This window comes from Heptranchias perlo, chromosome 4 (genome assembly GCF_035084215.1).
Source record: "Heptranchias perlo isolate sHepPer1 chromosome 4, sHepPer1.hap1, whole genome shotgun sequence".
Taxonomy (NCBI): Eukaryota; Metazoa; Chordata; class Chondrichthyes; order Hexanchiformes; family Hexanchidae; genus Heptranchias; species Heptranchias perlo.
Genome location: NC_090328.1, coordinates 44,683,040 through 44,709,512, shown reverse-complemented (window position 1 = coordinate 44,709,512; position 26,473 = coordinate 44,683,040). Strand labels below are relative to the sequence as shown.

General features: G+C 43.2%; 1 protein-coding gene across 6 annotated transcripts in view; it reads left to right on the top strand.

Annotated features, from left to right (window-relative positions):
* arb2a (ARB2 cotranscriptional regulator A) overlaps positions 1 to 26,473 on the top strand; it is a 469,833-nt gene that overhangs the window by 31,115 nt on the left and 412,245 nt on the right. For all 6 annotated transcript variants that reach the window (XM_067982839.1, XM_067982841.1, XM_067982838.1 and 3 more), the window contains exon 4: positions 8,864 to 8,964. In XM_067982839.1, the coding sequence (XP_067838940.1) occupies positions 8,864 to 8,964 (101 nt within the window). The remainder of the gene's footprint in view (positions 1 to 8,863; positions 8,965 to 26,473) is intronic.

Here is a 26,473-nt window from a genome sequence, read left to right as displayed (position 1 = left end):
TACAGTTCCAGCATAATATCCCTGCTTTTATATTCTATGCCTTGGCTAATAAAGGAAAACATTCCGTACGCCTCAGTATCCTCCCATTTATTGTGTATTCCCTTGCCTTGTTTGCTCTCCGCAAATGCATTACCTCACACTTCTCCGGATTGAACTTCATTTGCCACTTTTCTGCCCATCTGACCAGTCCATTGATATCTTCCTGCAGTCTACACCTTTCCTCTTTACTATCAACCACACGGCCTATCTTTGTGTCATCCGCAAATTTCTTAGTCATGCCCCCTACGTTTAAGTCCAAATCGTTAATGTATACCACAAAAAGCAAAGGACCTAGTACCGAGCTCTGCGGCACCCCACTGGAAACAGCCTTCCAGTTGCAAAAACACCCGTCGACCATTACTCTTTTCCTGCCACTGAGCCAGTTTTGGATCCAATTTGCCACATTCCCTTGGATCCCAAGGCCTTTGCTTTTTTGACCAATCTGCCATGTGGAACCTTGTCAAAAGCCTTGCTAAAATCCATGTAAACTACATCAATTGCGCTACCCTCATCGATCATCCTTGTCGTCACCTCCAAAAATTCAATCAAGTTAGTCAGACATGACCTCCCCTTAACAAATCTGTGCTGACTGTCCTTGATTAGTCCGTGCCTTTATAAGTGACAGTTTATCCTGTCCCTCAGAATTGATTCCAATAATTTGCCCACCACTGACGTTAGGCTGACTGGCCTGTAATTACTCGGTCTATCATTCGCTCACTTTTTTGACAAAAGTACAACGTTAACAGTCCTCCAATCCTTCGGCACTATGCCTGTATCCAGTGAAGTTTGGAAAATGATTGTTAAAGCCTCCGCTATTTCCTCCCTGGCTTGTTTTAACAGCCTGGGATACATTTCATCTGGGTCTGGTGATTTATCCACTTTCAAAGATGCTAATCCCCTTAATACTTCCTCTCTCACTATGTTTATCCCATCCAATGTTTCACACTCCTCCTTAACTTCAATCCCTGCATCATCCCTCTCCTTTGTGAAGACCGATGCAAAATATTCATTAGGAACCATACCCACATCTTCCGCCTCCACACATAGTTTACCTTTTTGGTCTCTAATAGGTCCTCTTGCTCTGAATGCATTTATAAAACATCTATGGGTTTTCTTTGATTTTACCTGCTAATATTTTTTCATGCCCTCTCTTTGCTTTCCTAATTTCCTTTTTAACTTCACCCCTGCACTTTGTATACTCCTCTAAGCTTTCCTTAGTATTGAGTTCCCGGTGTCTATCATAGGCTTTCTTTTTCTGCCTTATCTTACCTTGAACACTTCTTGACATTCAAGGGGCTCTAGATTTGGCAGCCCTTCCCTTTTTCTTTGTGGGAACATGTTTACCCTGAATCTCTTGAATCATTCCTTTCTATTCCTGTGTTGGAACTTGTCACTCTGATTCGTTCCTGCTCCAGTGCTGCTGAATGATCTCTATTTTGCTATTATCTGCTTGTTTCCACTGTTGATACTTTGCCCTTTAAACAGCCCCTGGATCCACTCCCTCTCCACAACTGTCTCGGAATTCTGCTCTGCTCCACTTGTCTTTCAGAATTCCTCCATCACCCTTTGCTGGACTGGGTTGCACTGGCTCCTCAAGCTCCTGCTGCTGCTCTCGACCTTGTGTGCTCCTCACCTCCTTAAAGTTGTTCCTTGGACTAGCTCCCTCATATGAACTTATCCTGTGGATTTGCCTTTTACCCTTCCTGGCTGCCTGGACTTCATTGCTCTTGGTCATCGGGTTTCAATCCCACTGCTCCTCTGCAGATATACCGGATATGCTGGTGCACGTTGCTCATACCTGAGGCTTCTGTGTACCTACGCTAGACCCTTGCATTAACCTCTGCTGCCTCATGGTCGACTCTCCACTCCTTGGCTCTCTGATTTATCTATGTAACCTGAATTCCCTACGTGTCCATCCGCATGTGCATTTTGGCTGTCAATCCAAAACCAAGCCCATTACTTCGATCTCCATTTTTTCCCCTCTTTGGCTCGCCCAGGATCCTTCTCCCCTGTCTCCTCCCCTTCATGTCACGCAGTCATGCTACCTTTCTCCTCTCTGTTTCTTTGCTCCCACCCCCCAATCCCTATACCACCCCATCACTGGGATTCTTCTTGGCTAAGCCCACATGTAACCTCCGTGCCTTCCTTGGTATTCTCCGAAGGGTCCATTGCAGCACCTGACAGTGCCTCGTTAATTGCAGCAGCCCCAACTACCTTATCCTCCTGCTTTCGCCAACCCTCACATGCAGTATACCCACTGGGGGGTAACCTCGCCACCCTCCTTGCTGTCCTGGTCACCCCAATCACCACTGCTCCCTTTGACTCTATTGGAGGATCAACAGTCACTGCCTCTCTCTGCATTTTCCTCCAGAATATCCATTTACTTGCAAACATGTCCTTTGCATCCACAACCTTATTGTGGATGATTGCTTTGACATCCTAGCTTTGACTAAAAGTTGGTTGAAGGGTGCTGACACCTTGCCCCCTACCAAAGCCTCCCCTCTTGGTTATATTTTGCACCACTTGCCCCACCAAATTGCTGTAGTGGTGGAGGCATCCTTTATCACTAAGTCACAACTTGGTGTTTCCCTCTATTTCTTTGGTACCTTCTCCTTTGAGCACCTCATCTTGTTCCACCACTCTTGCCTCTTGGTGAAACTCCTTGTTGTTTACCTCCCCCCACCCAACCCCCATTCCCATCTCAAGTTTTTCCTCGAGGTATCTTCCCTGAGCGTCTGCATTAATCCAGGCAAGCCCCTTCCAATTTCTCAAATTCATTTATCCACCCATTCAGGCCTGCGTCCAGTATGAAAGTCCTGCTCCTGACGGCGCCGGTAAGTAATAACACTGGAGCTTCCTTGCTTCTTTTGGAATATTAAGCAGAATATTAGACTGTTAACAAAAATGAGAGCGCATGGAATTGGAGGCATCCTATTAGCTTGGATAGGTAATTGGTTAGGAGGTAGGAGACAGAGAGTAGAGATAATGGGTATGTACTCAAAAGTGGCAGGATGTGACTAGTGGTGTCCCCCAGGGATCTGTACTGGAGCCACAGCTTTTTGCTAAATTTATAAATGACTTGGATGAATGAATAGAGAGTCATATATCTAAGTTTGCTGACAACACTAAGTTAGGTGGCACAATAAATAGTGTAGATGGGAGCAGAAAGTTCCAAAGGGACATTGATGGATTGAGTGAGTGAGCAAAACTGTGGCAGATGGAGTTCAATGTGGGAAAGTGTGAGGACATCCACTTTGGACCTAAGAAAGATAGATCAGAGTATTTTCTAAATGGCGAGAAGCTAGGAACTGTGGATGAACAGAGAGATTTAGGGGTCCATGTACAGAAATCACTAAAAGCTAGGGAACAGGTACAAAAAATAATTCAAAAGGCTAACGGAATGTTGGCCTTTATCTCAAGAGGGCTGGAATACAAAGGGGTGGAACTTATGTTACGGCTGTACAGAGCTCCGGTTAGACCCCATCTGGAATACTGCATTCAGTTCTGGGCACTGCACCTCAGGAAGGATATACTGGCCTTGGAGGAGAGGCAGCACAGATTCACCAGAATGATACCAGGACTAAAACGGTTAAATTATGAGGACTGGTTCCATAGACTAGGCTTGTATTCCATTGAATAAAGAAGATAAGGGATGATCTAATTGAGGTGTTTAAGATGATTAAAGGATTTGATAGGGTAAATATAGAGAAACTATTTCCTCTGGTGGGAGAGTCCAGAACAAGAGGGCATAACCTTAAAATTAGAGCTAGGCTGTTCAGAGGTGATGTCAGAAAGCACTTCTTCACACAAAGGGTAGTGGGAATCTGGAAATCTTCTCCCCCAAAAAGCTGTTGAGGCTAGGTCAGTTGGAAATTTCAAAATTGTGATTGATAGATTTTTGTTAGGCAAGGGTTTTGAGGGTTATGGAACCAAGGTGGGTAGATAAAGTTAAGATACAGATCAGCCATGATCTAATTGAATGGCGGAACAGGCTCGAGGGGCTGAATGACTTACTCCTATTCCTATGTTCCTATTTCCTATGTTGTAGGATCTTCCTCATTTTCCAACTGAAGCATTTTCTATATGGCAAGATCTTTCCTGTGCTCTGCCATGTTTGTGTCCATTTCTGTTGAGTGATTATTACAAAATTATATTGCTGTAAACTGAGACTCAATAGTTAGAGGGTGAACACTATCTTTTGCAGTCCAGAACAAGAGTCCCAGTTCTTTTGTTACCTGCCATTTTGTAAAGACTAGAAAAGGTTATCGAAGGAGAGTTAGAGCAGTCAGTCAGGATGGTCCACATGGGAGACAATGATATAGGAAGGGAAAGGCCTGAAGCCCTGCAAAGGAGTTTAGGCAAGTAGGAAGCAATAAAGGGATTAGAGGAGGAAAATCAAATCAACGAATCATAAGTAGGGAAAAGACCGAGATAAAGGAACAAGGGGCTCGAATTTAGCAGGCCTGCGGGTTCCCAGCGGGTGGTCCTCCGGGAGCGTCGAAAACGCGGACGGCGAAATTAGTGGGTTGCCCACGCGATCATAGCAGGCAACCCACTAATAGGAATCAATTACCTGCTCCTCTGGGGTCCACGGCGCTGGCCTGCGCGTCGGTCGGGCTGCGCATGCGCAGTACGATCTGTCAGCTGGAGGCTCTCTAGTTAAAGGGGCAGTCCTCCACTGACAGATGCTGCAACCAATGGGACAAATTGCAGCATGGAGCAGCCCAGGGGGAAGGCTGCTCCCAGTTTAATGATGCCTCACCCCAGGTATCATCAGATGGGGTGAGGAGGAGGGGGAGGACACAGATCTTCCCCCCGGCGGGCGGGAGGAAGCGGCCTGCCTCTGTCACCAAGAAGGCCTGGCTCGAGGTGGCAGAGGGGGTCACCTGCGCCACCAACATATCGCCCACCTGCATACAGTGCAGGAGGCGCTGCAATGACCGCAGTAGGTCAACCGCAGTGAGAACACAAAGTCTTTCCCCTACACTCCGTCTGCCACAACACTGCCCCCACCCCAAATCTCCTTCGGCACCGCCAACACTATTCTGTCACATCACCCTTCATACCCACTCACACCCCATCCTCATCTTACCTCCACCTACTCACCTCGCCAGTACTCATCCTGCCACTAACACGCAACCCAATCCTCATACAATCTCATGGCTCCATCCCATACTCACCCTCTCGTGCATCTCCCTCACGGCCAGCCTCACTCAACCTGCCACCACCTGTGCTGCAGCCACAGGGCATGCATCACATATGTGCAGTAGGCAGCGTAAGGCAAATGTCTCGTCAGCATGAAGGGGGTGCACAAGGGTGTCTGAGGGTTTGTCATGGGTGTTACCCATATTGAATTTCAGAGCAACAAACAGCACACATTATATTGACACCACCACTGCCATGTCTCCGCGAATCCTGTCCGTTGTGTCCAATAATGGCCGCTCCTGGGTATCACTATGAGGACCCACCACTGATGCCACCCATCGTGTTACTGCAGAGTAGGTGCAGGTGTATTTGCAGGGCTCGTCCGCGCAGACGACTGAGAGACATCGGCGGTGTAGCCGGCTGCACCCTGGAAGGATGCGGAGGAGAAGGTGTGGAGGGCAGTGGTGACTTTGCCAGCGACAGGTAAGCAGTTGGTGCTGGGGCCAGCCAGGAGCAGCTCGGCATGAAAGAGGCTGCAGATCTCCACGACTACATGTCGAGCGAATCTGCGCCTCCCTGTGCACTGCTGCTCGGAGAGGTCCGGGGAGCTGCGCCTCGGTCTGTGGACCCTGTGGCGAGGGTAGTGCCCTCTGCGACGCGTCTCTCTCTGCGGTAGCCCTCCCTCCTGCTGTGCAGGTGGGCGTGCAACAACACCGTGTTGGGGGGATCCACGTCCCTGCGGCGGACGGCGTGGACTGCGAGGCTGCTGGTGCTGGTCATGCTCTTCGTCCTCCGAGGGTCTCCACACACCACCCATCTGGCAGGTGTTGGTCTGAAGGGTTGTGCAGGGTAGGTGTGTGGTTCCTCGGACTGGGGCTGCGGTTTCGTGTCGGTCTGTCCTCTGGCTTGGCGGGGGGTGGTGGAGGGCAGGGGTTGCCCTATGTGACGCGGTGGCCTCCTGCGTGGGTGAGGGCTCTCCCCCGTGGAGCGCACCTTGGCACCTGCCACAGGCTGCTGGCTGCAACACGCCTGGTTGGAGGGAGACTGTTTCCCCCAGTGTGGGAAACTCACTGCCTTGAACCTAAAATCCCACACTTCCTCTTTTGACAGCTGCTTCAGCTCATTAACTGACCACAACGAGCAAGGTAAGTACTCTCAAGTGGAACCCCGCTGGCTTTAATTGCCTGCGGGATTCCCACCAGCGGGGCTTGCGCGCGCAGCCCCGCACGTCAGCGCGGTACCCGGAAGTGGCCGGGATTTCGTCGCGATCCGGTCACGTGACCGGAGATCGGGATTTTTGGGGCCACCCCGCTGGTAACCCGCCGGAAACACGCTCCTAAAATCGAGCCCAAGGTGTTAGCTTGGTCAAAAAAAGACCTGGGGAAAGGAGTAGCATTATATAGGAGCAAAAAAAATAATTAAGAGTATGTATTGTAATGCTCAGTGTTGGAAATAAACTGGGGTGATTAGAAGCAATTATGTCGATATAGATTTAATAGCATTAACAGAAACTTGGCTGCAAATTGGGCAAGAGTGGAAAATAAAAATAATGGGTAGTAATTTTAGGAGGGACAGAATATGTAAGGAAGGAGGAGGGCAATATTGGTGAAGGAAGGAATACATGCAGTAGAGAAGGCTGATGTTCAAACAGAGTCAATATGGTGAGAGATCAAACATAAAAAGGTGTTACATTAGTGGGTTGTACTACAGACCCCTAATTGTGGGAGGGAAATGGAAGAAAAAATCTATAGACAGATCAGGGAGATGAGGAAGAATAACAAAGTTATTGTTTTAGGGGATTTTAATTACCTACTCATTGCGGCAGGAAGGGAGTAAACGGAGTAAAGCGATTGTAGTTCCTGTAATGTGTGCAGGACACAACAACAACTTGCATTTATATAACGCTTTTAACGTAGTAAAACAACCAAGGCGCTTCACAGGACCATTATCAGAAAAAAGTTGACGCTGAGACACTTGAAGAGATATTAGGACAGGTGACCAAAAGCTTGGTCAAAGAGGTAGGTTTTAAGAAGCATCTTAAAGTAGGAGAGAGAGGTGGAGAGGCGGAGAAGTTTAGGGAGGGAATTCCAGACCTTAGGACCTAGACAGCTGAAGACACGGCTGCCAATGGTGAGGCGATGGAAATCGGGATGCACAAGAGGCCAGACCACAAATGTGCAGAGATTGTCAGTAAATGTGAGGTGGTACATTTTGGTAAAGAAAATAAGGGTGAAAGCTGGGTAATGTGGAAAAGCAGAGGGATTTGGAAGTTTAGGCTCACAAGACATTAAAAGCGGCACCTCAAGTAGAAAAGGCAATAGAAAAGCTAATAGAATACTGGATTTTATGGCAAGAGGTACAGAATATAAAAGTTGAGATGTAATGGTTAATCTATATAAAATCTTAGTAAGACTACAGTTGGAGCACTGTCTGCAGTTTTGGGTTCCACAGCATAGGAAGGATATTAAGGCAATGGAGAGGTTACAGTGCCGATTTGCTAGGATCCTGCCTGGTAAGAGGAAATACAAACGTGAAGAAAGATTTTTTAAAAAATTGGCGCTGATCTCATTAGAACAGAGGAGATTACGGGGTGATTTGATGGAGGCGTTTAAAATTCTGAAGGGATGGGACAGGGTAGATGGAAACTGACTGTTCCCAGTAATTGAGGGCTCAAGAATGAGGGGCATAGATACAACATTAAGTGCAAGAGATTTGGGGCAGAGAGCAAGAGAAAGTTTTTTTTAACACACTGGGTTGTGAGGCTGTGGAATGCAGTACTGGAGTTAGTGATTGAAACAGAAACCATGACAACATTTTAAGAATAAGTTAGATAGGTGGTTGAAGGAAAGAGGAATAAAGGGATATGGCAACAGGGTAGTCACATGGGATTATGACATGTTCCTGTGGAGGAGAAACACCACACGGACTGGTGGGCATTATAATTTCAGTGTAGTATCTTTATTCAGCCTTCTCTGGGAAGGAACCAGCTTCTCAGCCCTGGAGCTACTCCATTGTAGACAGGGAGATCTGGGTGGGCGCTGCCTGTTTGGCAGTGTTATGAATATCCAAATTGTCTTGGGGACTGCTTTCATTGTGATTCTCCCCAATGGAGGCCTGGGCCTACTCCAAGTTTGTGGAGGATGCTTCATTAAAAGAATGAAGTAGGTTCTGCAAAGATAGGTAATCTTTCTTTATCGCTGTTCTAAGAATTCTTTTAACACTGTACTTAAATAGACACTCCTTTAATTGCAATGCTGTGATTAAGGGTTAAAATGCTATTGATTTTTCTTTCCTTTTTACTGTCTTCATGGCCCCTAATAATGCTGCTCTGTGACTATCCAGTAGGGGTGAAGTGTCACCGCAAGTGGAACCTAGGCAGGTTTTCTTTCCTTCACAATGAGCTGGGCACTGCAACTGTGCGTGATTCTATGTCTGATGATCTGACTGAGATTAGCAACTTGCTGCCTAGGAACAGCATAGTGTAAATATCGGCCAGGAGTTAGACTTAAACTTGGGTTTCCCCACATTGCGAATGAGTTTCCTTTCAAGTTATTGAATGGCATTAATAAACACTAGTGGGTTTTAAAGCAGGTTGTCTTCTATGTATTTACCTATCTGAGTTAAACATGAGATTTTGTTAAGATTACTTATGTGAATAAAATGTATTCTTTGTGTCTAGAGGGACAGTTAAGACATATCAAAACCGGAGAACCTTATGTATTCAACTACCATGAAGACTTGCACAGATGGAACCAGAAACGTTATGAAGCTCTTGGAGAAGTAAGTTTTTCTTTTTTAATCTGTGTGTACATGTATATTACTGTAACACTGGATATATACATATCCAGTGTTACAGTAATTTTGATTGTGTGATCTTTAGTGTGTGTGTTCATGATGGCTGCAAAATATAGCAGAACATACGAGAACTGATTTTCTGAAATTGCAATCCTGGCACGGAGCCTTCCCCACCTGCGGCACATATTGGGGTAATACATATTGGGAAATTGCAGGTGTGCTCCTCGTGATTTTCTGTCCATTTATAATGGACGCAAAGTCACGGGGAATGCACCTGTGCTTTCCAGATATGAGGCTGTGCACTAGGTGCACGCATTTGGAGAATTAGCCCTGTGCAGTGATTTGTAATATTTGCCTACAGGAGTCAAAGGTGGCAATAGGAAAATCTGCTAATCTGTTCACTTCAAATGTCATGTGAAATTATTTGTATCTAGTGCCTTTTTACCCTAGTGTTATTTACGGTATGTTTACAATTCTTTCTCACAACCAAATCATATGCTTCTTGCATTAAATGGTATAATGTTCCTGTCATTACAAAGTAGCATAACCTCCAATGCACAATGAATAACATTACAGTAGATATGCTAGTATCAGAATAAAATGGTCTGTGGTTTAAAAAATCCTTTTCTCAGGAGCATAGGGAAAATATTGAACAAAAATGATGTCTCAAAAAGACAGGTAAACAATTGATTTTACTCTTGTAATGATGGGTAGATTGTACCATGTATTATTCTGCTGCTATGGTGGATCTGCATTTAAGTAGTACTGAACCTTTAAGGCCTCAACATCTAATTGCTCTAAGTAAACACAGCCTGGAGTCGATGAGAGTTTAATTGCTGCTCTGTGAGGGAATCTTGCAAATTAGAATGTATTTGTAAATTGCTGGCTTCAGGTCAGGAAAGAGCAGCATGTAATATTTGTTTTAATACTTATGGCACTTTCAACATATTTGGTGCTCCCATGGCATTACATGTGGTAAGTTGTAGAATATGGTCTCTTTCTTGCATATCTGTTTTCTTCGTGTCGATGTTCCTCTGTCTCTCTCGCATGTGTTTTTTTTGTCGTCTTCTCTCTCTCTCTCTCTCTCTCTCCCCTTTCTGTTTCCCTCTGTCTTTTCTTTCCTTTCAGGTGGGAGGTGAAGGGTCTTATGGCATGATGGGGAAAGGAGCCACTAAGGGCTGCAGGCTGTATTTTTCGGTGAGGGTTGCAGAGAAAATAAGGTGCTTAGCAGCTTCCATCCCATCTCTCCCCCATCACGTGCTTCTCTCCCCAACTCTCCTCTTCCTACAATCCCTCACTCCATTTGTTATCCATACCCATTCCCAGTGCAACCCTTACCTCATTCCCTTTGAACTACTTGCTGAACCGCATTAGCAGCCCCTCCCCCTCGTTCCACTTTTACTCGCCTCACTGTGAACCTTCCATCCACTCCACCCTTAAACCCATCTGCTCCCGCCAAGGGTTGGAAGTAAGAGGCCAGAGGTTCCCTCACCCTCAACTTGTTTGCCCCCATCCTACCTTCTATTCCTATTCGTTTCCCTCAAAGATGCTTTGTTTACTTTGTGTTTATTTTTAAAAAAGAAACAAATTAGGATGAAGAACGACAGTCTATTTCTGTCTTGTATAATGAGATGTATGCGTCCATGAGAACTGTCATTGAGCGCACCATAGGCTTGGCAAAGCAAAGGTTTTGATGCTTGACGTGTAGTGTAAAGTACAGCCTAGCCAAAGTATCACACATTATTGCTGCATGCTCCATAACTTTGCTGTACAATGAGAAATCAATATGGACAACCTAGAGGGGGATGTCTGTAAGTCTCATTAAGGAGACCACCTACAGGAGAAGCAATAGATTAGATAGGATAGCACATCAGACACACACTCTTACCAAAAGAAGCACTAGGAACGCAAACACTAGTTGCACTGACCACATTTTGGGAAATACAATTTGATGGCACTTCAGTTTTACTGTGTCCAGAGTGTGTCCATGGTATGGATACCATCAGGTAGCATATGTTATGCTTGGTAGTTTGGTAGGTGTTGGAATATATGTAGCTGAGGGGACATTTGACTGCATAGTGAAGATGCAAGGACTGTTCATGCAAGAATGTCAGTGGGGTGATTGAGAAGGTTACACTGAGTTACATAAAAACTACAGCATAGAAACATGCCATTTGGCCCAACTGGTTTATGTCGGCGTTTATGCTCCACATGACCCTCCTCCATCCCAATTTATCTAACCCTATCAGGATAACCTTCTATTCCTTTGTCCCCCATGTGCTTATCTAGCTTCCCCTTAAATGCATCTATGCTATTTGCCTCAACTACTCCTTGTGGTAGGTAGCACGTTCCACATCCTCACCACTCCTTGGGTAAAGAAGTTTCTTCTGAATTCCCTATTGGATTTATTAGCGACTATTTTATATTTATGACCTGTAGTTTTGGACCCCCCGCCCCCCCAACAAGTGGAAACAATTTCTCTACGTCTACCCTTTCAAACCCTTTCATTATCTTATAGACCTCTATCAGGTCACCCCTCAGTCTTCTCTTTTTCCAGAGAAAAGAGCCCCAGCCAGTTATGCCTTTCCTGAGAAGGATATCCTCTCAGTTCTGATATCATCCTTGTGAATCTTTTTTGTGCCCTTTCCAATGCCTCTATATCATTTTTAGAATATGGAGACCAGAACTACGCACAATACTCCCAAGTGTGATCTAACCAAGGTTCTATACAAGTTTGATGTAACTTCTTTCCTTTTCAATTCTGTCCCTCTAGAAATGAACCCTAGTGCTTGATTTGCCTTTTTTATGGCCATATTAACTTGTGTCTCTACTTTTAATGATTTGTGTATCTGTACCCCTAAATCCCTTAGGGGGTTAAATTGGACAAGGCCAATTATCGGGCGTGAGTAGCACGATCTGCGACTAGCCAGGTGCTTCCTGCGCAGGCAGGACGAGACATTCGTCCGGCCTGAGTACTACCTGACAGCAGCGTTAAAAACCAGGCCTGAAACGAGGATTCAAGGACATGCACATTTTCCACCAGCAGGGGGAGGTGGAATCTCTTAAAAGGAGGATGAGTCTTAAAATCTCAAAGGTAGTCAGTACCTGTTATTTGCTTAAAGTAACAGTCTGCTGTCTGCACGGAGTCTGAACGGAGATCAGACATCGCACATGTAAAACACAAATGCAGGGTCCCGTCCCTATGTTTACAAATTGGTGAGTTATGGTAAAACATTGAATAAAGGTTGCGCACTCAGACCTCACCAATCTGCTGTGAGAGTGTGTGCACTAAGGTTCTCTGCTGATACACTAGAGGCCTTGGTGCAAGAAGTGGACAGAAGGAGGGACATCCTATATCCGCAGTGGGGGCAAGAGGCCCTCCACACATATGCTCAAAAGGCAGTGGGGGGACGAAGTCCATGCCAGGCGCATAGCAACACGAACATGGATACAGTGCAGAAAGAAGTTCAATGCTTTGGCACGAGTGGCCAAGGTGAGTGAGATCAACTGTCGAGTGGCATCTTCTACCAATTGCACCACCAGCCGCATCCACTGTCCCACACACTACACTCCCCATCACCCACCTATCAATAAATTCTTTCCATCAGTATTCAACTCTTCCAATCAGATGTTTCCCCTCACCCTCACACATTACCACTGTTGCAAGCCGCCCATCCACAACTTGCAGGCCACACACGCTGGCAGTTATTCAACCATGACAGGCACATCACCCAGACATCCTGCAGGACACTCACCAACACACGTCCCGCTTTCTTGCAGGAGAAGGTGCACATAACAGGAGGCAGCAAGTGGCAATGGCATTTAGCCCCTCAAGCCTGTTCCGCCATTCAGTGAGATTATGGTTGACCTGTAACCTAACTCCATATACCCGCCTTAGCCCCATATCCCTTAATACCCTTGGTTCACAGAAATTTATCACTCAGCTTTAAAATTCACAATTGAGCTAGCATCAACTGTTGTTTGCAGAAGAGAATTCCAAACTTTTCCCACTCTTTGCATGTTGAAATGTTTCCTAACTTCACTCCTGCTCATGTCCTGGCTCTAAATGTTAGGCTATGTCCCTTCGTCCTAGTATTCAAGACTAAGACTTTAGGAAGGATATATTGGCCTTGGAGGGAGTGCAGTAGATTTACTAGAATGGTAGCTGGACTCCGAGGGTTAAATTACGAGGCGTGATTACACAGACTAGGGTTGTATTCCCTGGAATTTGGAAGATTAAGGGGTAATTTGATCGAAGTTTTCAAGATATTAAGGGGAACTGATAGAGTAGATAGAGAGGAACTATTTCTGCTGGTTGGGGAGTTTAGGACTAGGGGATATAGCCTAAAAATTAGAGTCAGGACTTTCAGTAATGAAGTTAGGAAACGCTTCTACACACAAAGGTTGGTAGAAGTTTGAACCTCTCTTCTGCAAACAGCAGTTGATGCTAGCTCAATTGTTAATTTTAAATCCGGGATTGATAGATTTTTGTTAACCAGAGGTATTAAGGGATATGCAGCTAAGGCGGGTATATGGAGTTAGGTCACAGATCAGCCATTATCTCATTGAATGACGGAACAGGCTCGAGGGGCTAAATGGCCTACCTCCTGTTCCTATGTTCCTACAGCCAAAACAGCTGTTCTGTGCTGCTAGCACTGACATTATCAATTACCTCTTGCTAAACAAAGTTAGCCACCCATCAGTCCATCTGTGGTTGTCAGTGGGAAAGAGGACTTCCTTCCTATGCTGCTTTGCAGAAAAAAAAGTCAATTGCCTCTTCTATGAAATGGGATGCCTTGTTGCTGCCATGATTACTGGAAAACATATTCCAGACTTCACCTCAGCACTTGACTATTCTTTACTAGCACTGCATTGATGCCCTTTTAAATGCAGGCCTGAGCTGGGAACAGGCTTTCAACTTCCTGATATCCTACTTCTATAGTCTCTCTTCCCATGATATGCATCTATTTTTATCCGGAGTGTGGGAGACACTGACATTCTATCTACCGACGTATCGAACTTCCAGCCTACCGTTATGTTGGGCCTTCTCCTTGAACCGCTGCAGTCTTTGTGCCGATGGTTCTCCCACAATAGTGTTATCTGAGGAATTACAGTATATTGATCCAGCGATGAAGGAATGGCGATTATATATCCACATAAGGATGCTGTGTGACATTTAGCAGCACTTGGGTAGGTGTCAGGATCTGGCATCAACAGCAGTGGTAATCTGGAGATAGGGCAACACTGTTGGTGAGGAAGAGATGTCCCAGGATAACAGAGCATTGATTTGGGGAGTATCAGGGTCTGTCATAATCGGGAATGGAGGGTCCTGGAGTGTGCTAGCAGTGGAAAGGGGATCCCAGATCTGGGAGTACTGGTAGCAAGTAGGTCTGGGAACATTAGTGAGGGGATGGGCTCATGATGTCTGGCACAAGGAAGGAGGGTTTTGGAGGACTATGAGGTGTGTTCCAGCATCAGAACATGCTGGTCCTGGGGTCTGGGAGCAGTGAGGGGAGGGGGGAAAAGAGAGCTGAAGGTCTCATTAATATGGGATGGGATCTGGCACCATTTGGAGGGGAACCAGAGATTGGCAGCATTGAAGGGGTGGCTAGGGTCCGGCAACAGTTTTTTTTAAAAATGAGAGCCCAGCAGAATCTGAATTGTTCTGTGGACTGTTCTGGGTTTTTGGGTGCCCCTGCAGCTGGTTGACAGGCAGGCCCAGTTCCCAGCTTGAAGCCAGTTTTAAAGTCAAAAAGTACTTAATGCAGTAGTTGCTGACTACATATTTGTTCTGTAACACAGCTGTAATTAATTAAAATGTTTGCACTGGGATAATACAGGTGTTGCAATTAGCTTCTCAGAGATGAAGCTAATTATAAACAAATACAGTGATGTAATTACCCTGCTCTGCTTAACTGAAAAGTTTTCAAAATTAAAAATTTTGAGTTTAAAAATATCCTCTCAATTAAGCATTCTAGGATAATAAACAGGGAAACAAATTACATGCTTTACAATTGCATGACTAAATCTATGTTTCTGTAATAGCAGCTACTATAGCAGCTCCCTTCCTTTGTGCCTGTCTCTGTGTCTTTAACTTACACTTGTGCTGTTTTTAAAAAAAATTACAAACTTTACCTAAATAAAGCTTTTAAATTTAATCTCTAGCTTTTCTTTAAATAATTTTCAAATTTATTAACAAGCCTTTCATGTAATTTTGAGATTTACCCTGCACTTTGTGAAATATTTTTTTCTGTGCTCTTTGCCTCCCACACGTGCTCTTTTTTTTCCCCTCTTGATCTTTTTTATTAAAGTTAAGTACACTTTCAGTAAATACTCTTAACGTTGTTTTAATTTTGTTTTAATTTCTTTTTGCCGTACTTGAACAAAAAAGGGTCTGCTGAGGTCAATTAGGGACTTCAAACCTTGAGGCTATGAAAGCATCTTTCTTAGATAGCTTTTGTTCTTAATTAGGTCTCTTTTTGCTCTTTTGAACAGTTTTAGATTTCATGAATACAATAAACTGATATTTTTCAAATACTAATGTCATGATGCAGTTATAGTTCAAAAATTGAGGTGCTGAGGGACATTGAAGGAACCTGTGAATGCTGAGGAGGTCTCAGTAGATTAGAAATGGCCTGAGGTAGCTTTTCCTCTTCTGCTCCGTGACATAAGAACTTGCCATGATGAAAGCCCTTTATCACAAAGTCTAGCACAAGCTGCTCACAGTTTTCCATCTGTTAAAATGAATGGATGGAAAATTCTGGTCAGCTTGTTCCTGATTTTGCAATGAGGGCTTTCATCCTGTCAGGGCCTTATGCTCAGTGCTGAAGTGGAAAACCTACCCCCATTTTCAAAAATGGTGATATAATGGGCCCAGGCAACTATAGCCCCATCAATCTTGCATTGGTACTGTGTAAAATATTGGAATTGATTACTGGGAATAAGCTTGAGGATTTACATGTATGATAACATAGGAAACAGCAGCTAACCTGGATTTAGAAGGGCAAGATCCTTTCTGAGCAAACTCCTTGACTTTTTAAGGAAATGGCATCCCAAGTAGATTATGAACAGTCCTACAGTTTAAACTTGGCCTTGCAAAAAGTGTTTGACAAGTTACTACTTAAGCTTAGAATGATGGGGATTAAAAGTAAAAACTGGTAACGGATAAGACATTAGCTGAAGGCTAGGAACAGCAGATATTGCTGGCTACATCTGAATAGGCAGATGTACAGGTTTTGGGACCCCCAACATTAAAAACTTGGATCTCAATCTTAATGCAACCTGGTTAGATTTGCAGACGATGGCCAGAAAGGAGGGCTAGGTGAAACGAAAGCAGCATCTTGGGAACTATAGACAATTCGGTGGAAAAATGACAGATGAAATTTAATCCAGACCGTTGTAAAGTATTGCACACAGGAATTAAAAATGAGTGACATTATTATTCTACGAATGGTGTTAAAATAGCTAAGGATAACTTCGACAGATCCACGGCTTTTACTAGGCTATGCTCAATGTGCCCAATGACTTTGGATGGAAATCAGATAAAATGTTGAAAAATCTCCCAAACCACCATCCAGAAGGGCAAGGGCAGCAGATGCATGGGATCACCACCATCCTGACTTGGACATATATCGCCATTTCTTCATTGCTGAGTCAAAGTCCTGGAACTCCGTACCTAACAGCAGTGTAGGAACACTTTCACCACATGGACGGCAGCGGTTCAAGAAGGCTTACCATCACTTTATCAAGGGCAACAAATGCTGGCCTTGCCAACGATGCCCACATCCTGAGAATAAAAAATATATAGCCAAAATGATAAGTTGGAGGAAATTTGCTTGAACTGTCTATCCAAGGTGGTCTGACCAGAACACTACTGTGCCCAATTCTGCTCACTAAAACACAAGGGAGACATACAAGTCTCAGAAGCAGTTTAGAGTAGAATGAAGAGAATTTTTCCTGGTGTTAGAAAACTGAGATAGAAGGGGAGATTGGAGTAACTTGGGATTTTCACCCTTAAAAGGAGATGACAGATGAGGTACATTAGATCATAAATTGTATAGAAACACTACTTCAAACTAAACTAACAGTAGGACAAAGGTACACAGGTTCAAACTAAGCAAAAACAATTTTATGACTGTTTTCAGGAAGTTCCTTGCACAAAGATTGATTCATACATGGAATGGACTTCCAGGTTGGTTATAGGGGGCAAAAATCCCAGAATCATTAACAAATATATAAGCTGTGATAGGAGCTATCTGTCTGGATGAGTTGAGATGTGCCAAATGTTCTGTATCTGTCTTGTTGATTAGATGCAATTATTGAGCTCTTTTTTGCTGCTCAAGAAAGGATGCTTTTGTAGAAGGAAGTACAATTACAGCTCTGGTTTTCTTTTGATCCTATAAAATAAAAATTGCATTATACATACAATAGGAATGATTTTCTTTATGCCAAATGAAGTGTTTAAGTTCTTCTGTTGTAATGTAGCATGAGAATAGGATAATATCGCTGATGTCTTCAATGGAAGAGTTCTTATAAGAACATAAGGAATAAGAGCAGGAGTAGGTCATACAGCCCCTCGAGCTTGCTCTGCCATTCAATATCTTGGCTGATCTTCTGCCTCAACTCCACTTTCCCGCCCTATCCCCATATCCCTTGATTCCCTTAGTGTCCAGAAAAAAAATCTAATGATCTCAGTCTTGAAAATATTCAATGACTGAGCATCCACAGCCTTCTGGGGTAGAGAATTCCAAAGATTCACAACCCTCTGAGTGAAGACATTTTTCCTCATCTCGGTCCTAAATGGCCAACCCCCTATCTTGAGACTATGACCCCTAGTTCTAGACTCTCCAGCCAGGGGAAACAGCCTCTCAGCATCTACCCTGTCAAGCCCTCTAAGAATTTCCTCATTTCAGGTCACCTCTTATTCTTCTATACGCCAGAGAATATAGGCTGATTCTACTCAATCTCTCCTCATAGGACAACTATCTCATCCCAGGAATCAATCTAGTGATCCTTCGTTGCACCCCCTCTAAGGCAAGTATATCCATCCTTAGGTAAGGAGATCAAAACTGTACACTGTTGTGTGTCTGACCAGGTGTGGTCTCACCAGAGCCCTATATAACTGTAGCAAGACCTCCTTACTCTTATACTGAACCCCCTTGCAATAAACGCTAACATATCATTTGCCTTCCTAATTGCATGTTAACTTTCTGTGATTCATGTACAAGGATACCCAAATCCCTCTGAATACCAACACTTCTTAGTCTCTCACCTTTTAAAAAAATATTCTGCTTTTCTATTCTTCCTACCAAAGTGGATAATTTCACATTTCCCCACATTATACTCCTACATATCTGCCACCTTCTCACCCACTCACTTAACCTGTCTATATCCCTTTGCAGCCTCTTTGCATCCTCCTCATAGCTTACTTTCCCACGTAGCTTTGTATCATCAGCAAACTTGGATACATTACATTCTGTCCCCTCATCTAAGTCATTGATATATATTGTAAACATCTGAGGCCCAAGCACTGACCTTTGCGGCACTCCACTAGTTACAAACTGCCAACCCGAAAATGATCCGTTTATTCCTACTCTGTTTTCTATCCTTCAGGTTCTTCAACCTTAAGTGCTTCTAATTACCACCCCACTTCCAACCTCCCCTCCTTCTTTAAAATCCTGGAGTGCATTATCTTCCCCGCTCCCTGTTTGTGCTTACTATTTCTCCTTCCTCATGTTCTCCATGAGGGGCCTAGATAGATTGGATAGGAAGGACCTGTTTCCCTTAGCAGAGGTCAAAAACCAGGGGGCATAGGTTTAAAGTAATTGGTAGAAGGGTTAGGGGGGAGTTGAGGAGAAATGTTTTTACCCAGAGAGCGGTGGGGTTCTGGAACTCACTGTCTGAAAGGATGGTAGAGGCAGAAACCCTCATCACATTTAAAAAGTACTTGGATGTGCACTTAAAGTGCCGCAACCTACAAGACTACAACCAAGAGCTGGAAAGTGGGATTAGGCTGGGTGGCTCTTTTTCGGCCGGCACAGACACGATGGGTCGAATGGCCTCCTTCTGTGCTGTAAATTTCTATGATTCTATGAAGTCTCTTCAGTCTAGTTTGCAACCTATCTACAGCAGAGAATCATCCTTGTTAAAGTCAATCATGCGACTGTGGTGAGCTATTTCTTTATTGTCCTCGACTTCAATATGGTTGACAGTGCCATCCTCCAGTGGCTCTCTTCTTTGGTCCCCCTTTGTGATAGCCCCTTTCATGGTTTCACTCCTACTTGTCTCATTGTAGCCAGCATATCTCTTACAATGGCATCTCCTCCCATCCTCACATGATCACCTCTGACATGCCCCAAGGCTCCATCTGTGGCCCTCTCCTGTTCCTCACCCATATGCTGCTCCTTGACCACGTTATCTGTAAGCATGGTCTGAGCTTCCAAATGTATACTGAAAACACCCAGATTTACTTTTTTGTCATTATCTTCAACTCCATGGTGCTCACTCATCTGTCTGACTGCCTGTTCGATATCAAGTTGTGGATGAGCCAGAACTTTCTCCAACTTAACATTGGCAAGATCAAAGACACCCTTTTCAGCTTCTGCCTGAAACTCCTCGCTTTGCCTCCCAATTCTAGCTCCTTGCTGGATGCTTCCTTGGGTTGAACCTGATGGTGCCTGGCCATCAATGATGGGGTGAAGAAGAGAGTTGCACAAGAGGCCAGTGTTTAAACAACAGAGAATTCTGAGGTGGGGTGTAAGTCTTGATGAGGTTCAAGATAGGGAGGGGCAAGACCGCGAAGGGATTTAAACACTAGGATTTGAATTTTAAATTGGAGGTGTTGGGGAAAAGGAAGCAATGTACGTCTTCAAGGGCTGGGGTGATGGGTGAGCAGGTCTTGGTGTGGGATCTGATGTATGTGGCAGTTTTGAATGAGCTAAAATTTATGGAGAGTGAAGGATGGGAGACTGGCTAGGAGAGCATTGGAACAGTCAGTCCCAGTACCCATCACAGCAACTATGTGAAATTCTTTACTGTCCAAAAATCCCTCTTTTACTTTAAGCAGTACCTGATCTTTTAAGCTTTCCAGAACTCCTAAATGGATTTTCAGGCTACTGAAAGTTGCTAGACAATCAGTCTGACTTTATAGTCTGGCCTGATAACCAGATCCACTGATGTCCACAAAGCTGGATTTTCTGACCTGAACCATCATTGCCATGAGTTTTAGCATGACCCTTCAGAAAGTATTCCTGCAGCAGATGAAACTTTTTCCAATATAGTGGTTGTTTTCAATTTGCTAGGATTGTAGGAAAACTTATTCAAGATCTTGAATGTGTTCACAGTGTTACATCTAACCACTGTTCCTCTTCAAATGTCTATCTGTCTATTGGAACCAAAATCCTTTTGCATATAAATGTTCTATACTGCTCTGGTGACATGGAAAGTATTAACTATCTTAAAAACCAAAAAACCCCCCTAAAATTACAAAATAATGCCTTTCACTATTCTGCTCCAGGAACTGTACAAATCTGTACGGAGCTATCTTGTTTAATTTACTTCCTGTTACCTCAACTACAACTCCCATAATGTGTAAATACCTCAAGAATGTTAATATTCATCCCGTTTTAACTATTTGTGTGGATAAACTGATACTATAGTAAGCAATTTCCCATTATTGCTACAATATTCTGTCTCCTTAAACCTTTGAGTCTGTAATGGTTGTCTGCTTACTGGTATCTTCACTGAAGTACTCGCAGATCAATAATTGCTTCATATCAAATGGAGGAAATGAATTTATATTTTTGGGAAGCATAGAAGGAAGGGTATATCTGTATCAAATGAAAGGATAAATATTCTTATTTTAGCTTTCTTCTCACATAGGGTTACCAGAAACTTGTTTGCATACTAGTTGCATCTAGCAGGTCACAGAAATCTAAGTGCAATAAGTTGGATGAGGATTATAACTTAATACAATATAGCAGCATAACAACTTTCTTCGCTAGGCTATAAAATTAAAGCCATAAAGGGAATTTAGGGAATGGGTTCTGTATTCTGAGCTACAGTAAGGTGTACTTGTCATGTAAAACCTTAAAAATAAAACTTAGTTAATTTATTCCCTGGAAAATTAAGTAGAGATGGCATTCCCTTCTAGAGATCCAAACGGGTTAGGTTTTGCATATTATTTATAAACGTTCCTAATTTTTAAAATTTTCTTTGAGAGGAGACTAAAGGTATTGTTTTATTGCATAGTACATAGAGAAGAATACGTTGACACATTTAGGATTGTCAGCATGGTTGCAAATTCAGTGGGAATTACACATTTTTGGGGGGTTTGGAGTTATTTGCTGAGTCCCTGAGGTTTGGCTTAGCCAGCATGATATGAAGGGTCTTTTCTGCCTGCATGGTTGAGTCACTACCTTTTGTATGATGCTTGGGGCTAGGGGATTGTTAGTTTATGACCCCATTCTGACTCTGGAAGGTTGTCTGAGTGTGATTGGTGTTTTGACTAAAGCCAGAAAAGAGCTTCAGACTGCATGGTACCTCATGAATTCCAGACACTCCATATATTATCTGCCCTGATTGGCATATATTCCATCCGCCTGTTTGTTCTGGGAAGGGTTGTGCTTCACCATAGTGAGTTTAATGCATCATCTTGCAGCTACCATTGACTTTTATGTGTTGCAGGTGGGGCTCGCTCTCCAGCAGGATCTCCAGAAATTGAGACTTTTCATGCTCTCCATGGTTTCTGCTTCCTGAATTGGTTGAATGCCAAGGAACACCCTCCCCCCAACCCTCACCCTCCCTACCCCCAGCAATCACCATCAGGTGGATTCCGTGGAGCATCTGTATATTATCTTGAGTTGGCCCTCACATATTCTGCTGTGAGGATCTTCTTCCACACCTCTTTGGATTCCTTCTGTTATTTGCTGCCATGCTTCTTTTTGACCTGCCATTACTTCAACCAGCCAGCGCTTCTTTTGAATCAGCCTTTTAATGATGAACAAGAATCATTTCAGTTTCTCCCTCCTCCTTCTGCCTCCTCCTTAGTGGTGGATAAGTGCCTATCACTTGGTCTCACTGTTCACCTGGTGGTATTCAAACTTTTCTGTATGGGGCAACCCCTGCAAATATTAACACATTTTCAGGGATTTTTTTTGCGGAAAAAATTGTGTACAGAACAGAAATGACTAAGTCAACAAATACAAAATTCTCAAGACACTGGTCAGGACTTGCTCCAGGCAAATATTTCAAGAATTATGGTTGTTACATGTTGGTATGCAAATATACCTTGATTGGAAGGGTGCAAGCTTGGTTCCAAGGCATTTATACAAAGTTTAAATGAAGAGGTAACTATTGCTTTTTGAATCACTGGGCTATGGGAAATCTGACTTCCGTTCTGGTAATTCAGTGCAATTTTTCTGACTCCCTCTGCTATGTTTGTGATAGTACCAGCAACCACCAAGGTCAAATTCATGAGACATCTGCATTTATTGCAATTGCTGGCATCTGTATCTTGTTCTGCTCTGTTAAATTGGGAGAAGGGCAAAGAGGTGATTCAATTAGTAGGATGATCTTTGGAGAAAAATCAACAAAGGGAAAAATTAAAAGCAAATAAAAATAGAAGAGTCAGACAAGTGAAAAAAATTGTGGAGAGAAAACAGTCAACCAAGGAAAGCAAAATATCTGGGCTTAAAGGATGGGACTGGTCTTTTCTTTTTCTAAGCTATTAATGTTCTGTTGTCCAAATCTCCTCCTTGTTTTGACTAGCACTCTGACATAATGCGACTGCAAGTTGGATTAGCACCAATGCACCATGAGGCCTGTTTCCTTAGTCCTCTTTATTATTTTTCTCCAATAAAAATGTTTTCCCTTCAATGCAAAAAAACTTTCTCCCACTTTTTGCTCTTTACCTTTCATGTTTTTTATTTTTTTCTCATTTTTTTCCAATTAGTTTGACTGTGATTCCATTGTTTTAAAAAAAATGTCCCTCTGAATTTTTTTCTCCATTGGCCACCTTAGCTGTTTAGCTTTTCTGTGATCTGCTTTTTCCTGCAAATCTCTGATTTGGGTCAGTTTGCCAGAGATACACCTTTGCTGTTGTAACACAAAAAAAGCAGCAGCTGCTGTCACTTTTACTGCTAATGTAGTACAGGGGTGGAGGGAGGGATTAGGGAATGGGGGATGCAGGAGAGTGGGGAGGGGAGGAGCAGGAGATGTGGATGCAAAAGGGTAGGGAGGAAAGATCCAGGGATGAGGAATGTAGGAGAGGAGGAGGAGTGGAAAGAGGAAGGGAGAGGAGAGGGAAGGGGGAAGAAAAAAAGGAGTGGAGGGGGAAAGATATGAATTCAGTATGTTTGACTAATACTGTATGGAAGTCAGAATATTTTGATTGAAAACCTCACACTTCACCATTCCATAAATTGATTAAAAGATTCAAATTTTTCTGTTGAGAAAAAGATAAATTAACTCAAACATCTAATGTAAAACTTTATGCTTCTGCAAGCTTAAAAAAAGCAAGATGGCAGCCAAGCTTAAAGAGTGTTTTCAAATCTGTCTCACGGCAACGTAATTGTGCAATTATCGAGACAAGTTTACATGGCTGAATTCCATATTAAATGCAGATGTAAGAAATTATAATGGGGGAAAATTTACACGCAGGTAGAGAACAGAAGAGGAAAAAAGTAGGTGGAAAGAGAATGAAAAATGAACTTTCTGTCAAAAAAAAGAGCTTCCAAACTCAGTATCGGGAGGATGATGCTGCAGTAACTTGACATCAATGCTTTTCTGAATTATTTCAGTGCAACTTAATGACTACAGGCCTCCATTTTAAAACTATAATAACATAAGAAATAGGAGTTGGCTACACGACCCCTCGAGCCTGCTCTGCCATTCAATATGATTATGGCTGATCTTCGACCTCAACTCCACTTTCCCACGCTATCCCCATATCCCCTGGTTCCCTCAGTGTCCAAATATCCATCGATCTCAGTCTTGAATATACTCAACGACTGAACATCCACAGCCCTCTGGGGTAGAAAATACCAAACATTCACAACCCTCTGGGTGAAGAAATTTTTCCTTATCTTGGTCCTAAATGGCCGACCCTTTATCTGGAGATTATGACCTCTAGTTCTAGACTCTTCAGCCAGGGGAAACAGCCTCTCAGCATCTACCCCGTCAAGCCCTCCAAGAATTTTATATGTTTCAATTAGATCACCTCTCATTCTTCTAAACTCCATAGAATATAGGCCCATTCTACTCAATCTCTCCTCATAGGACAACCCTCTCATCCCAGGAATCAATCTAGTGAACCTTTGTTGCATCCCCTCTAAGGTAAGTCTATCCTTCCTTACAAAACTGTACACAGTACTCCAGGTGCGGTCTCACTAGAGCCCTACGCAATTGCAAGACCTCCTTACTCTTATACTCCAACCCCCTTGCAATAAAGGCTAACATACCATTTTCCTTCCTAATTGCTTGTTGTACCTGCATGTTAACTTTCTGTGATTTGTGTACAAGGAAACCCAAATCCCTCTGACTACTAACATTTCTTAGTCTCTCACCTTTTAAAAAATATTCTGCTTTTCTATTCTTCCTACCAAAGTGGATAATTTAACATTTTCCCACATTATACTCCATCTGCCACCTTCTTGCTCGCTCACTTAACGTGTCTATATCCCTTTGCAGCCTCTTTGCGCCTCCTCACAGCTTACTTTCCCACGTAGCTTTGTGTCGTCAGCAAACTTGGATATATGAAACTCGGTCCCCTCATCTCAGTCATTGATATATATTGTAAACAGCTGAGACCCAAGCAGTAGGATCCTTGCGGCACCCCACCAGTTATAACCGGCCAACCCGAAAATGATCCATTTATTTCTACTCTCTATTTTCTGTCCGTTAACCAATCCTCAATCCACGGTAATATATTACTCCCAATCCCATGAGCCCTAATCATGTACAGGCATGGAAATATTTGAAAATGTTGACTATTCCTGAAATGGAAATTTGTGCTTTTAAAAAAAATACCAGTGAGAAAATGCTTGGAGAAATTTGACAGTTCTGTTTCTTTACATTTGATAACCTGGTGCAGCTTGAAATAGTTTTCATGAACAGCAAAACCACTAATTTAAAGGAGTGGTAATCTTTCAAAATGACATACTACGCATAGATGAGTAAGGGAATTTTAACATCACTAACCACGTAAGGTTGGATAAAGAAAAATGCCGCACAACTATATGCACAAAAATATTTTTTATTTTAATATTTGTTTTGTGAAAGTTTCTTTAAGAGAAAGCTATGAGTGTAGAGTATCCCAGGCTACTGTAGAAACTCAGGATGTTTCTAACTTTTTTATTTATTTATCTCCGCTTTATTGCCTCGTATACTCATAAATGATTGACTTAATAATTTCAGTGAAATTTATAAGATACAAGTACAGATCATTTAAATTTAATAGATTTATTTTCTTTTAGAATGATATTTAAATATAGAACTCTATTTGATAAATGCTTATACTATTCAACGGCAGCTATCATTTACAGCTGTTTAAGTATCTATAACAATGTTGCATGTCTTTGGTTCTAGAATCATAGAATCATAGAAGTTTACAACATGGAAACAGGCCCTTCGGCCCAACATGCCCATGTCGCCCAGTTTATACCACTAAGCTAGTCCCAATTGCCTGCACTTGGCCCATATCCCTCTATACCCATCTTACCCATGTAACTGTCCAAATGCTTTTTAAAAGACAAAATTGTACCCGCCTCTACTACTGTCTCTGGCAGCTCGTTCCAGACACTCACCACCCTTTGAGTGAAAAAATTGCCCCTCTGGACCCTTTTGTATCTCTCCCCTCTCACCTTAAATCTATGCCCCCTCGTTATAGACTCCCCTACCTTTGGGAAAAGATTTTGACTATCTACCTTATCCATGCCCCTCATTATTTTATAGACTTCTATAAGATCACCCCTAAACCTCCTACTCTCCAGGGAAAAAAGTCTCAGTCTATCTAACCTCTTCCTATAAGTCAAACCATCAAGTCCCGGTAGCATCCTAGTAAATCTTTTCTGCACTCTTTCTAGTTTAATAATATCCTTTCTATAATAGGGTGACCAGAACTGTACACAGTATTCCAAGTGTGGCCTTACTAATGTCTTGTACAACTTCAACAAGACATCCCAACTCCTGTATTCAATGTTCTGACCAATGAAACCAAGCATGCTGAATGCCTTCTTCACCACCCTATCCACCTGTGACTCCACTTTCAAGGAGCTATGAACCTGTACTCCTAGATCTCTTTGTTCTATAACTCTCCCCAACGCCCTACCATTAACGGAGTAGGTCCTGGCCCGATTCGATCTACCAAAATGCATCACCTCACATTTATCTAAATTAAACTCCATCTGCCATTCATCGGCCCACTGGCCCAATTTATCAAGATCCCGTTGCAATCCTAGATAACCTTCTTCACTGTCCACAATGCCACCAATCTTGG